Consider the following 14,643-nt stretch of genomic DNA (forward strand, 5'->3'; position numbering starts at 1 on the left):
CATTCGTTGTATAAAAGCCCACTACCTCCCCAATAGCCTAGTTATTTTTGATCTACAGTAACTGAAAAATTATTTGCCTAAAAACTCACTAATCATAAAACAACTAACAGCCCAGCAGGGCCCAACAGAGAGATTATGATGTGCAAGATCAACTACCATTTTAAACAATGACTAAAACCCTACAAAGTCGGCAATTTTGCTCTCGTTATTCAGACTCTCTCTTACAAGTTAGAAGCTACGCCAAAGCAGCACCAATTTAGGAGGAGGGATGCTCATAGTTTGTGAAAGGCTGTGATGGTAGTCACTCAAATTGAACTTGGCTTTAGACCCAGCTCAAACAAGCACTGCAGATATACAATAAACCTCCAATGTTGTAAGGAGATTAGACCTCCACGTACACCATTCTGCAAACATCAACCAACTTGACAAATTTAATCAGTGGAAATTTTCCACGGTCAGGAAAGACCTTGATCTAGAAGTTCATGTTGTTCAATAATGATGCCAACATCTGAACATATTCCGGCTCTGGATGCAAATTCTGACCTCCCCGCGGGACAGACGAACACAGCATCGCCAAGATCAAGAATCATGGCTGACGGTACCAGAGATGTTCAGAATGAGTTTCACCTGACTTGCATACGCCTTCTGCAATACCTTGGGGATCAGGAAGAAATAAGGAAATGTATACAGAAATGTGAGATCCACATGTACGTGGTCCCTCAGTTCGAGCAAGACTAAGTAACCTGATGTCTCCCTGAACATGCAAACAGGCCAATTTCCTGACACCCACATTCATAGAAACATAGAAAATAGGTGCAGGAGTAGGCCATTCTGCCCTTCACCACCATTCAATATGATCTTGGCTGATCATGCATTTCAGTACCCCATTCCTGCTTTCTCTCCATACCCCTTGATCCTTTCAGCCGTGAGGGCCACATCTAACTCCCTTTTGAATATATCTAACAAACTGGCCCCAACAACTTTCTGTGGTAGAGAATTCCACATGCCCACAACTCCGAGTGAAGAAGTTTCACCTCATCTCGGTCCTAAATGGCTTACCCTTCAAAATGTTATATGTTTCTATGAGGTCCCCTCTCATTCTTCCAAATTCCATTGAATACAAGCCTAGTCGATCCAGTCTTTCTTCATGTCAGTTCTGTCATCTCAGGAATCAGTCTGGTGAACCTTCGCTGCACTCCCTCAATAGCAAGAATGTCCTTCCTCAGATTAGGAGACCAAAACTGTACACAATATTCCAGGTGTGGCCTTACCAAGGCCCTGTACAACTGTAGTAAGACCTCCCTGCTCCTCTACTCGAATCCTCTCGCTATGAAGGCCAACATGGCATTTGCCTTCTTCACCGCCTGCTGCACCTGTATGCCAACCTTCAATGACTGATGTACCATGACACCCAGGTCTCATTGCACCTCCCCCTTTTACCAATCTGTCACCATTCAGATAATAATCAGCCCTCCTGTTTTTAACCACCAAAGCAGAATGTTCCTTAAATTATCCAAGGAAGGATCTTTCACTCATATAGTTAGGAAGACAACTGACGGGCCAAGAGAGATATTTCTTGTGTCAGACAGTTGTGGGCCAGCCATGTTGATCACAACATATTTCATCAGAATTAGTCCTCTCCATTTCATTAATGTAATTGCTTAGAACTGTCGACCCAAATGAGGATCACCATTTTTTCCTAGATAAAGGGTGAATAGGGCAAACATGGACTGCAGGCTATTAAGAAATAGAAGCTAAATCTCAATATAATTGACCCAACAGGAAACGCTCTTTTGGTGTGTTTTGAAAATCTCCAGTGGTAACTGCTTTATTGACTGCACCTTGTAAATGCATAAGGGCATGGCACTTCAATAAAGACTTTGATAGTGAATTATGTGGCTAAAACAAGCATTTTTTTTTAAAAGTTTAGCTAAAAAGACCAGCATCCTTATGCTGTAGCAAAGATTCAGCTCTCAAGCAATGAATCAAGAGAAACAGCCAAGACAGATTTAAAAATATAAGTAAGCACACAAGAGCTGAAAACTGCTCTTTCCTAAAATTCACTAAAAGCTGCAATGCTTCACTCTGGAAGTCAAATACAAATGCATTGCAGAACCTACTCAAAACTGTAACAGAATAAAAAGACAATTTCACTGGTAATCATTCTGCCATTCACACACTATCTAGACTCACCTTTTGTTTCCTAACTTGTGCTATTACCATCTCAATTCAGCCCATCGTCCCCTTTGTGTCTCAAATCTCTCCTGCCTTCCACCCTATCACAGACCTTCCCTTTTGTTCTTTCCTACCCCTCCACTTTCAGGGCCCCAGCACTTCCTTAAGAATTTGTTACATTTCGAACTGTTGCCAGTTCTGACGAAGGATCTGCGACCTGAAACGTTAACTCTGTTTCTCTCTCCACAGATGCTGCCTGACCCACTGAGATTTCCAGCATTTTCTGTTTTTATATAAAAAGGAAGTCAATTGTTTCTGTAAACTTTAAAGTACAGAGCAAGTAAGTGTAATAATAAAACAAAGGTGATTTTTACATGGGGGTCAAATAGTTTGGAAACACCTTTGAATAGGATAATTTTTACTCTGCCAACTTTGACACGTCAAAAGTAAATCCTGGTGTAATGGACCTGATCGCAGCTGCATCAGAGACCTTTGTGAAAAGGACAAGGGTCACTGATTTGTTGTAACCCTCTGATAGACAGCTCAGTGATCAATGGTTTCCTATTATGGAATGATATTGATCGTCATGTGCCAGATCAGAGTGTTTGCAATTCATAAACAACAGCTGAAGAGCTGTGAGTGGCTAAGTTTTTGTGTCACTTTAGGGATACAGGTCAGATTGAGGCTACAGCAAGTAAACTTCTGTTTAAAATAAATGTTGAGAGAAAGCAAATTACTATTTATCATTTTATGAATCAAGAATGCTGGAGAAATGTATCTGTGTTATACTATTTATTAATTGGTTAAGTAAATAAAACTTTTAAAGCTTTTTGAGAACTGCATGGCAGCATGTGTTATATTCCATTAACCACTGTAAAAAAAGTAACTTATCCGTTATGATCGCTGGGTTTGCTAATGTATACCTAAATATTGGGCAGAAAAGGGCACACTCTTGATTGTGGGGACTCAAGATATGCATACGAGTGGCAGATGATGCTGAACCTGAGGGAATATTCAGTATTGAAATTCAAAAATGATGGGAATTAAAAAAATATGAAACAAAACCAGTAGGAAAGCAAAATGCAACATGTATTGCTCACTTTTCCTTCTCTGCAGCAATAATGAACTACAGAACCCTGCTTGGTATCCAAACAGAGCTACCAAATGGATGAGCACTTTTACAAAAAGGGAGCCACATGAGATATTAGGACAGGTAGAATCATAAAGATTTACAGCACGGAAGGCGGCCATTTCTGCCCATCATGTCCGCGCCGGCTGACCAAGAGCTATCCAGCCTAATCCCATTTTCCAGGTCTTGGTCCATAGCCCTGTAGGTTACGGCACTTTAAGTGCACATCCTAGTATCTTTTAAATGTGGTGACCTAAAGCTTGGTCAAAATGGTAGGTTTCAAGGAGTGCCTTAAAGGAGGAGAAAGATGTAGAGTGGAGAGGTTTAGGGAAGGAATTCAAGGGCTTCGGGCCTTGGCAGCTGAAGGTATGGCCGTCAATGGGGGAGCGATGAAAATCTGGGATTTGCAAGAGGCCAGATTTGGAGGAGCGCAGAGAACTTGGATGGTCGTAGGAGATTACAGATAGGATGGAGAGAGCCCATGGAGGGATGTAAAAAATAGGATGAGAATTTTAAAATAGAGGCATTCCGGACCGGGAGCCAATGGAGGTCAGTGAGCACAGGGGGATAAAAAAGTACAAATGTGTTTCAGAAAAATAGAACTATTGCAGTCATATATCTATCTATTCCTTTCCAAATTGACAAGATAGCAAGCATTTGCTTCCACAAAAATCATGCATGGATGCCTACAACATGCCGGAGGCACTCAGCACACCACAGTAAAAGTGGCAAGCACAAGGGCTGGGATCTTGTGCACAAGTTATGCAGTAGGCTCAATAGTGCCCAAATTCCATGCTAATTAGACAGCCACCAATAATGCACCTAAAGCACTTGAGCAGTGTACCATGCAACCCAAACAGGGGCTGAAGGGAAGGCCACCATAAAAGTATAGCCTAAAAAAAAATCTAACATACCTGCCTGGTTCATTCCTACCTTGGAGACCCTCCATCCAGGAAAATGTTTAGTGCACAACATGCAGCCATCAGCCCTTCACTAGCTGTTGGTGCCTAACTTTGCAGCCCTGGTGCAAGAGACACAAGTCAGTTAGACTCCAGCTCAGCACACAAGCAAGTCCCTTGTTAAGTCTGGTAAAAAATAATTAAGACTTTAATAGGATGGCAGAACATTTACAAAAACTAACTTTTCAGCATTTCTTTCTTCAAAAGGCAACTAGAAGTTAAGATGAACTATCAAATTAATGAGGATGTGAAAAGAAAGCTTACCTGCCCTGCAGAATATTCATTTGATAAATCTAAGCATCCTCCACTAAATAGAGTAATCAAAGTACAAATATTCCAAAAATGTAAAGAAACACAAAGGAATAAGGTCACTAAAACATTTTCACACTTTCACCTATGCGACCCCTGCTCCTGTACAGTATGGGTAGCATGCTCCACCCACAGAGCACCAAGGTGCTTTGCCCCAATCCCAGAGAAAGAAAAGGAAGGTAGTATTATTAAATCTAATGTAGTTTGTATCGAAAAGCTGAAGAAAAGACCATTGAGTGCAGGATACTTTTGTTCGAAGAATGAAGATGACCATGCAAGGTAGGTCTGTTGTTCTTTCAGTTGGAATTATCCACTAGTGATGGAAATTTGAGCTATTAGATCTGGCAAAATAATAACTTGCACCCATGAGATTTAAACAATTCTGCTTTGTAAAAATGTGTTAGTTACCTGGTCACAGCCTTTTACATACTCCTAATGCAAACTTATTTTAGAATGGCCCATGTATAATGCCTTTCAAGTGATCTTGAAGTTTCCCTGCCCACCAGTCTATAACTGTAGAGAATGTATTGCCTCACCCATTTTATTTTTTGTTCAGCGGTAGATTTACTGAGTATCTTGGGAAATTATTTACCAAAAAAGTTTTCAAGATTTTCAAAACAACTTAACATTCATATAAAAAGCTAATTTTCTATGTGCCATGCTACAACGGTAAAAAAGCAATTCAACTTGTAAGGATGAAAGTATAAATATAGCACACTCTCTTGTAGCATTTGAAACTGAGAAATCATTTTAGGCCTGAAGACTGCGTGATCTCCAAGCCTGATTAAGTAGGATTAATCAACCAGAAATGCCTGAATGTTACTAACGGTGAGCTGAAAACAGTGACAAGACAATATTTTGCCACAGAAAGAACCTGAGCTCACAAGAGTGAATGAGTTCTCCCTTGTAGAGCAATAAGATTGGAGTGGTATGGCTCAATGTTCTGAAGCCAATTTGGCTATCAAGTATTCTTGCCTGTTCTGCTTGAATCTTCTGAAGGGCCTGAAGGTTCAGCAGAAATGCATAGAGGCTTCTACTTCCAGAAAAAGGACTAAACTAATTTGTTCACATTTGAGCAGAAGTGCCTGGTGATGCAAAGGAGTCAAAGAATAACCCCCAAATCTGGAAAACATCCCAAAGTATCTCCAAGTATTCAATTATGTAGATGGACTAGGAAACAACTCAAACCATTCGCTGTCACATTGTTCACCTAAGTCTTAAGTCACCCCATGGGTCTTGTACCAGTGGCTTATCAGCACTGGGACCTGGCAAGAAGATCAGAATTCCTGCTGCAAAGTCTCTCGAAAGATGCACTGATTTGGCCTGAGACAAAGCTCATTCAACATTTGAGCCTGTTGGTATACACCAAATGCATTTCAAAGTCCAGTGATCCTAGGCCCACTCATGTTGGATATAAGCTCCAACTCGTAAAAATACAACTCAAAAATCACTTTAAAGTAAAAGAAACAAGGCGCTGGAATGATATGGGGACATTTCTCTCCCCAAGGAAGACATACTGATGTTCTGTGGCTGAGGTGGATCTTCTATGGAGTAAGGTCACAACAATGACAGGCTAAAATCTTGGCATAACTGTCAAACCATTTGTTCCTGCTTTTCTGTACTTTAGAAATACGTTTATTCTGATAAACCCATCATTTATTGGAGCATGAAAGAAGCTGACACAAATGATTCCAAAGTAATCAATTTTGGAAATAAACTTGTCAAATGATGGGTATACACTAAGAAGCTTGAATAAAGTTTGGTGAAGCCAAATAAGTTAATAATTGCTCCCCTTCTCTGAAAAGGACTGAAATTATAAATAATGAATTTGCACCATTTACAATCTTTATTAAATTTACAATTAATGAATTTGCTATTAGCAAATGTTAGTCGAAACTAACAATACTTCCAATCAGCAATGAAAATATATTGATATTCACCACCATAGATGTTTCCCTTTCATAAAAACTGTTTATGATATACCACAAGACCATTGCACCTGTAATGGCTACTGTTATCAGATTCATAACATAAGAAATAGGAGCAGGAGTAGGCCATTTGGCTCCTCGAGCCTGCTCTGCCATTCAATAAGACCATGGCTGATCGGATCTTGGTCTCAATTCCACTTCCCTGCACGCTCCAAATAACCCATGAATCACCTGGTTACAATGCAATATTTTCCCATTCTTCCGACTAGCCCGAAATAAGCTTTTAAAACTTTATGCAACAAAGATAATATCGGATTAATTGTGGTTCTATGCAGCTTTAATCTGGCAATAAAATTCCCCACTGTCCCAAGTTCAAAAAGAACGTGCAGAATTACCTATTACCATTCTCGAACTCAGTCTCTGCGCAGTCTGGTTTGGTCCACACATTAAACTCACAATCTGGAGTGGGTAATACATTCCCAAAACTCCCAGGGCCTGTGTTGCCACTGGGAGCTGAATCCACTTCCCCTTCAGGGTGCTCCACTTTTTCAACTTGAGCAATGTTTCCAGAATCAAACTTGGAACTAAAAAGCAAGCCGCCACAACGAATTTCCATTTTTCTGGCAAGAGAGAGCTTTTCAAGGCGTGTTTCATTCTTTTATGCACCACTGTGAGGACAGTTATATCAAGAAGATCTGTAGGGGGAAAGAAAACACAATTATTCCCAAATCTTTAAGACATTTGCTTATTACGTGTAGTTGAATAAAATTACAGTAAAACATAAGCAGACATAAGAAACAGTTACCTAAAACAAAGCATCGAGATTTGTCAGAATGACAATTCTGATTGATCTTTGGGACCAGAAATTTTCATCTCTCCTTATATTCATTCACATTGGTAAGAATAACTGGAAATCTTTGCTCAGTGCAACAGGCTTGAGCTTAAGAAATGTTGATGCTCATACTTGAAATATGGGAATGACATTCCTGCTCTCCCTACCTATCTACCTTGCATAGATCACTGATGTTATATACTAGTCGCTATGGTTATGCTTACAGATAAAGTAAATGTCAGAAATAAACCATAGCAAGTAGTATAATATCCATAATATTTTTTGAAGTATTGTACATGTTTGCTTCCTGTGTCACATGTACTTCCTATAACGCTTCCTGTCGTGGTCATTTCAGTCATATATTTCTGTTGCGATTGAACTTACCTGTACATTTTACTTGCTTCTAATTAAATCCTCCAAGCATAAAGATTGCGGGTTTAAGACCCACTTCAGAGAGTTAAGCACAAAAATCTAGGCTGAGACTCCAGTGCAGTACTGAGGGAGTGTTGCACTGTCCGAGGTGCCGTCTTTCGGATTAGGTGATAAACCGAGGCACCGTCTGCTCTCTCAGGTGGACGTAAAAGTTCCCACTTCTTCATAGAAGAGCAGGGGAGTTATCCCGGGTGTCCTGGCCAATATTTATCCCTCAATCAACATCACTAAAACCGATTATCTGGTCATTATCACATTGCTGTTTGTTGGAGATTGCTGTGCGCAAATTGGCAGCCGCGTTTCCTACATTACAACAGTGACTGCACTTCAGAAATACTTTATTGGTCGTAAAGCGCTTTGAGATATCCTAAGGTCATGTAAGATGCTATATAAATGCAAGTCTTTTCTCTTTTTCCAAGGTAGATGATGCTGTTGCATACTTAACTGAGACTTCCCAGCTCCATCTTGAAGATAGGATCATCCGACTTGGACATCTCATCATGCCAGTGGCCTGAAGCTCTATACCACCTATCGCAGATACTGTTCAGTTCCTCCTCCGACCCAACATACCAAAACAAGCCAATGTTGTCTGCTACCCCTTCCGACTGCAAGTGGATGCCAAACCACCACCTGTGTCCTGAGGAACTTGCTACAATTCAGAATTGCCGTAAGGAAATATAGACTGTTTCTAAGCAACAGTCTTGAGCATTGCCATTGTGGTGTTGGAGGGAGGAGGGGGCAAAAAGGGTGTGAGAGTGTGAACAAAATACACTGACAGAAAAGATTTCTCAAAAGGTTTTCCCAGTAGTGACCCAGAGAAGCTTGTATCATTTCAAATATTCAGCAGCATCTATTTTAAATAATGCAGGTTATCACAGCAGTGACATTTTAAAGTCCCACCTCCTTGCCATTGACATCCCTCCTTCCTCTGCTATTGCTACCATGATCCTGAAACTGCTGTCAGAAAATCTAGGTTCTTGGCTATGGCTGGGAACCAGCTTAAATGTTAAATCCCTCTTCCAGCACTTTTAAAAGCAATGAAAGCACATCAAATGTTCCCACTGATATCCCAGTGCATCTACACCCTAATGGTACCACTAGTACAGCACTTAGCACTCCCTTCCCAGGACTCCCTCCAATGCTGCTAAATCCTGACAATGTCTTCTCCCACTTCTGTAAAAGCAAAAACAGATGAATTTTTATAATGACACAATACTCTTAAGTTTAGACTGAATTATTCACAATTTTTTTAATTTATATAGTGAAAATAAAAAGTCATGCTCATCTCTTTGCCATCCTGCTCTTCCATTGCACATCTAACTTGTTCAGTGAAATCAGTCAACAACAACAACTTGCATTTATATAGCACCTTTAACGTAGTAAAATGTCCCAAGGCACCTCACAGAAGTATCACCAAAGAAAATTTGACACCGAGCCAATGGAGATATTAGGAAGGGTGACTAAAAGCTTAAATAGGTAACTTTTATGAAGTGTCTTAAAAAGGATGGGAGAGGTGGACAGGTTTAGGGAGTGAATTCCAGAGTTTAGGACCTGAAGACATGACCACCAATGCTGCAGTGAGAGTGGAGATGCACAAGATGCCAGAGTTGGAGGAATGCAGAGTTCTTGGAAGATTCCAGAGCTAGGCTAAAAAGTCAATAGCCTCTGAAAACAGGCGTTCAAAGTAATTCAGGCAGCACGCAAACTTTGTACTGCCCGATAGTGGCGTGCTGCCCAGTGTTAAACGTGCCGAGTGGCTGAACGCTCAGCAAGGGACTGTAAGAAATTGTAAATTGGAAGAAATAACTTGAGACCAAAAAGTTTCAAGTGAATTGAACTTAAGAGGTCAGAGGTTGCTTTCCCCCGCAAAAGGATTGGTCTGTAAGAAAGAGGAAATCTTCATTTCTAAGTCTCCCTACTAAGTAACAGCCACATGGAGAAAGTAAAAAGAAAATAACTTGGCAATAACTAGAGCAGTAAAAAGCTGGTTGTGAGAAGTCAATAAGGATATTTCCTTCTCAAAGTAGGGAATGTAAGAAATTATGAATTGGAAGAAATAACGACACCAAAAAGTCTCTTCAGACTGGTGTCAGAATTGAGTGATTCATTCTATGGTACAATAACTAAAGCAACTTAAACAGCATGAACATAAATAACTGATAACAGGCAGCTCCAAACATCTGAAGGCCAAGAATGGCATGTCTGACTCCAACCTTGGGAGGATAAAGAGGAAAGGATTCCCCCAAGAGTTGAGTCAAAGAACCCAACAGATCGCAGGTTAAATGGTCCTGCCAATATCCTACACCAGGTCCACCCCAAAATGAGATTAAAAGACCCAGAGGTGTTTCAGGGCAGGCGGTGAGGATAAGAACTGTTCGTGCCACCAGCCGTCGTACAGGACCCAAGTTTGAGAGAGGCTAGCGCCAATTAAAGTCAGCCCGCACCTCTTAAAGGGAAGGTGCAGTTTTACGACACCAGGTGCTGGAAGTCATTCTAGAATACAGTTTCAAATGGGAAATATTCAGAAATGGCACAACAGGCCAGAGAGAGGGCTCAAAGGTTCTAAGACGCAGCATTGGAGGCCATACTACAGGAGATGGAGAGGAGGAGAGGGGTCCTGTTTCCACAGGGGGCCAGGAGGCCATCCAGACAGACATTACAAATGCAGTGGGAGCAGATAGCCACGGAGGTCAATGACAACAGTGTTGCCTCGAGGACTTGGATGCAGGACTGAAAGAAGTTCAATTACCTCACACGAGTGGTCACGGTCAGTGAACGCATCTTCAAATGCCATATCCTACAAACTGCACCACAAGGCTCTCACAATTCACCACACACCCCCCATTACTCACCTACCAACAATCCCTTTCAATCCCAACTCATACCTCACATTCATATGCTCCATCATATTCATCCTCACACACTTACCACTGCTGCAAGCCTCACACCCACATCACACAGCTTGCACACACTGCCAGCTATTCAATGACGACAGCCACATCAGTCAAACACATTGAACCACACCTCTCTCTCTCGCGCATGACAAGGTGGCACACAACCGCAGGCAGCCACAGCTAATCGGAAGGGGACATGCATGCCTCCATATCCTGACCCCGCTCGAGAAGACGGTGCTCAGCACAATTGGAGTGGCTGTTACGGAGGCCGTGGCCAGTGGTGGCACTGAAACCATTGAACACGACCAGTATGCACATAACTAATCCTCCTCCTTACATCCCACAATCTCTGCTGACTTACAAGCTGCATATGATCGAAGCATGCACCTCTTGCTTTCCCTCACCCACCTACCCTTGTGCATTTCTCATTTCAGAGATACAAGAAATCCAAACTGGCCTTGCAGTGGTGCATGAAGAAGAAGAAACACCGTCACTCGATTTCATACTCGCAGCCACCAGCTCAAATACTGGCAATGGACTTGAGGGTAGCTTAGAGGCAGGATCTGCACATGATCAGTCACCAGGCACGAGTGGGCTGCAGCCAAGGTAGGAAGAAAGGGTAGTGCAGGTGCCAACCAGGTCGCACAAAAGTTCCGGTGCACAGGACTCAGATGAGGACTTCGATGGGGCGGTCTACAGAACAAAATTGATGGGTATGCACAACAAAATGCTTGGTGCATTGGCATACCTGCCAGAAACATTGAATGCAATGTCACGGAGCATGGAGGAGTCCAGCTCCAACCTTGCACAGGATGTTGCAAAGAGCTTGCAGCCCAACCTTTCCACTGTAAAAAAACTGTGTCCTCCATGGGAGCTGGTCCAGCGCCCCAGCGGAGATGCATGAAGAGATCAAGCCGTTCCAGCGGCCTAAAGACGAAATGTCCATACAGGCGGACTGTCCTTTGTGGGGTAATCATGTGGTTTTGCCTAAGAAAGGCAGGAAAATATTCATACGCGACCACCCAGACATAGTAATGATGAAAGCTATAGCCAGATCCCATGTGTGGTGGCCTGGTATCAACTCAGATTTGGAGTCTTGTGTGCGCCAATGCTACACTTGCTCTCAACTGAGCAATGCACCGCTAAGTTTGTGGTCATGGCCCTCCAAACCATGGTCTAGGATCCACGTTGACTTCGCTAGCCCGTTTCTAGGCAAAATGGTCTTGGTTGTTGTGGATGCTTATTCAAAAATGGATTGAGTGTGTGATAATGTCTGTAAGCACGTCCATTGAAAACATACGAGCCATGTTTGCCACGCACGGCCTTGGCCTGATGTCCTCGTCAGCGACAACAGACAGTGTTTCACCAGCACTGAATTCAAAGAATTCATGACCCGCAATGGGATCAAGCACGTCACGCCTGCCCCATTCAAGCCCGCATCCAACGGCCAGGCAGAACGGGCAGTCCAAAGCTTCAAGCAAAGCTTAAAACTGCGTGTCGGAAGGTTCCCTGCAGACCCGCCTGTCCAGAGTCCTGTTGAGCTCCCGCACTAGACCCCACTCGCTCACCGAGGCTCCCCCAGCCGAGCTGCTCATGAAAAGGGCGCTCAAAACAAGGCTCTCTCTGGTCCACCCTGATCTCCAGGATCAGGTCGAGGGCAGGCGGCATCAACAAAGCATGTACCCTGATTGCGCAAATTTGTCACACGATAATGAAGTCAATAACCCTATATTTGTACTCAACTATGGACATGATCCCAAATGGCTTGCTGGCACTATCATAGCCAAAGAAGGGAGTAGAGTGTTTCAGGTCAAACTCGCAAATGGACCAAACTTGCTGAAAGCATGCGTCACCAAACCAAACTGCAATTCACAGAATGCCACGAGCAACCTGCCACCAACTTCGACACACACACAAGTGGTAACCGACATCACGGTTGACCACGAAGCTGAACTCAACATCCCCAGTAGCCCAGCAAGGCCGGCTGCGCAGCAGCCCAGCGAAGGCCCAACCAACTCACCTGCACTTGTACCGAGACGATCGACTAGAGAGCGGAAAGCCTTAGATCGTCTCACCCTGTAAATAAGTATACTATTGACTTTGGGAGGGAGTGATGTTATGTATGCAACACTATGTAACCAGCATCCTACCGCCACCAGAGGGCGTATCTGTTGGGAGTCCCAAGGGATCCCAGCATCCCATGGGAGCACTGTATATAAGCAGGCCTCCCATGCTGTACCAACACTCTGGAGTTAAAATAAAGAGACTAAGGTCACATTTACTCAGTCACATTGCTTTATTCGAGACATAACATCATCCTCCCACTATTGCCAGTCAGCCAAGACTGTTGCCGCCCATGCCGATTGTAGCATTGTGGCCAAGAGGATACAGTATTGGTCAGTAACAGAGGGAAGGCAAGGTGTGGGACTATTGGTGAATGTGGAATTGGGGTTGCATTCACTGGTACCGCAGTCAGAGTCGTCGTTCACAGACAGCCGGGCAGAAAGGGGCTGTCTGCACAGCCTCCTCCATTCCTCCTCCTCCTCAGCTGGTCGCCACATACCTGGTGACAAGAGCTGTGCCCGTATGATGGCAAGGTTGCGGAGCATACCCCAGACCACGACAAATCTTGAGACGCGTTCTGGTGAGTACTACAGGGTTCCTTCAGAGCAGTACAGGCTGCAGAAGCGTTGTTTAAGGACGCCAATGGTCTGCTTGATCAGATACTGTGTGGCAGCATGGCTTTCACTGTGTGCATGCTGCCCACGTGTGCGTGGGTTGCGCAGCGGAGTCATGTGTTAGATGGTCAGTGGATAGCTCTTGTTGCCCAGTAGCTGCCCTCTGGTTTGTCGTGGTGGCACAAATGCTGATGGTACTGCTGCAGAATGAAGGCATCATGGCTGCTGCCAAGATACCGAGCATTTCACTTTCATGATGCGCTGAGTATGATCGCACACCAGCTGGATGTTGAGGAAGTGGAATCCTTTCAGATTGAGGTACATTTCCGAATTGAGATACGGCACCCTCAAAGCGACATGTTTGCAGTCAATGGCACCCTGCAGTATGAGGAAGCCTGCTATCCTGGCAAAGCCACATGCTTACTCTGCCTGATTCTCTCTGGCAAGAGAGAATGAAATGTATTCAGCTCTCTTTGCATACAGAGCCTCACTCACCTCCCTTATACAGGAGTGGATGGCGAACTGGAAGATGTTATAGATGTCGCCTGCTCCAGCTATGAAGGAGCCTGATGCGAAGATGTTCAAGGCCTCAGTTACCTTTATAGCCACTGGCAATGCTATCCTCGCCCTGGACTGAGGCTGCAGGTCTGCCTGCAGCAGATGGCAGATTACAGTGAGCAACTCCTTAGTAAAATGGAGACGTCGCATGCAATGTTCCCTCTTACTTTTTTGGGTGCATGGCCCATTCTCAGTTTTGCGCATAACTTAACATTGAAAAAGCCTGTCCCAGGCTGCGCGGGACTGGCAGAGAGCTGCGCGGCCATTGGGAACTTTGGTCGCATGCACTATCCCTTGCTGAGGTTGAGGTAAGAGAATTACTCCCGGAAGATCCTGGATGGATATGGGTTCCTGCTGAGAGCCCTTCTCCTCTTCCTAACTCTTCCAGCAGCTTGTCCTATTCTGTGTCGCCTCTGCTCGTTCTCCCCATCATGCTGCAGGCCAAGGGGGATACAAACTATTGCACCCATATCTGGGAGTAATTGGTCTTAACAGACCCCTTGCAAGTCAGTACCAACACCCTGAGCACGTGCCACACCACTCCTTGTAGACTTTAGTTAACTTTAAAGTCGGCTGGAAAGCACCAAACATTTCCACAAACTCAGCAACTAACCTGCAAGTAGGTAATGATCCCTTGAAATAGTGCTGGTTGGAGTACCCTTCCTGTTGCTGAACGGATGTTCAGCTGAGAGGGGTTATGAGCATTAGCTCCAGTGCAGAGATCGAAAATAGCAGCACTGACATCAACG

The 14,643-nt window shown here is 43.7% G+C and overlaps 1 protein-coding gene across 3 annotated transcripts in view; it reads right to left on the reverse strand.

Annotated features, from left to right (window-relative positions):
* The window catches only part of agbl5 (AGBL carboxypeptidase 5), a 209,381-nt gene that overhangs the window by 160,637 nt on the left and 34,101 nt on the right, over positions 1-14,643 (reverse strand). For all 3 annotated transcript variants that reach the window (XM_070885111.1, XM_070885110.1, XM_070885109.1), the window contains one exon: positions 6,896-7,195. In XM_070885111.1, the coding sequence (XP_070741212.1) occupies positions 6,896-7,116 (221 nt within the window). In that variant the 5' untranslated portion in view covers positions 7,117-7,195. The remainder of the gene's footprint in view (positions 1-6,895; positions 7,196-14,643) is intronic.

This window comes from Pristiophorus japonicus, chromosome 7 (genome assembly GCF_044704955.1).
Source record: "Pristiophorus japonicus isolate sPriJap1 chromosome 7, sPriJap1.hap1, whole genome shotgun sequence".
Lineage (NCBI taxonomy): Eukaryota > Metazoa > Chordata > Chondrichthyes > Pristiophoridae > Pristiophorus > Pristiophorus japonicus.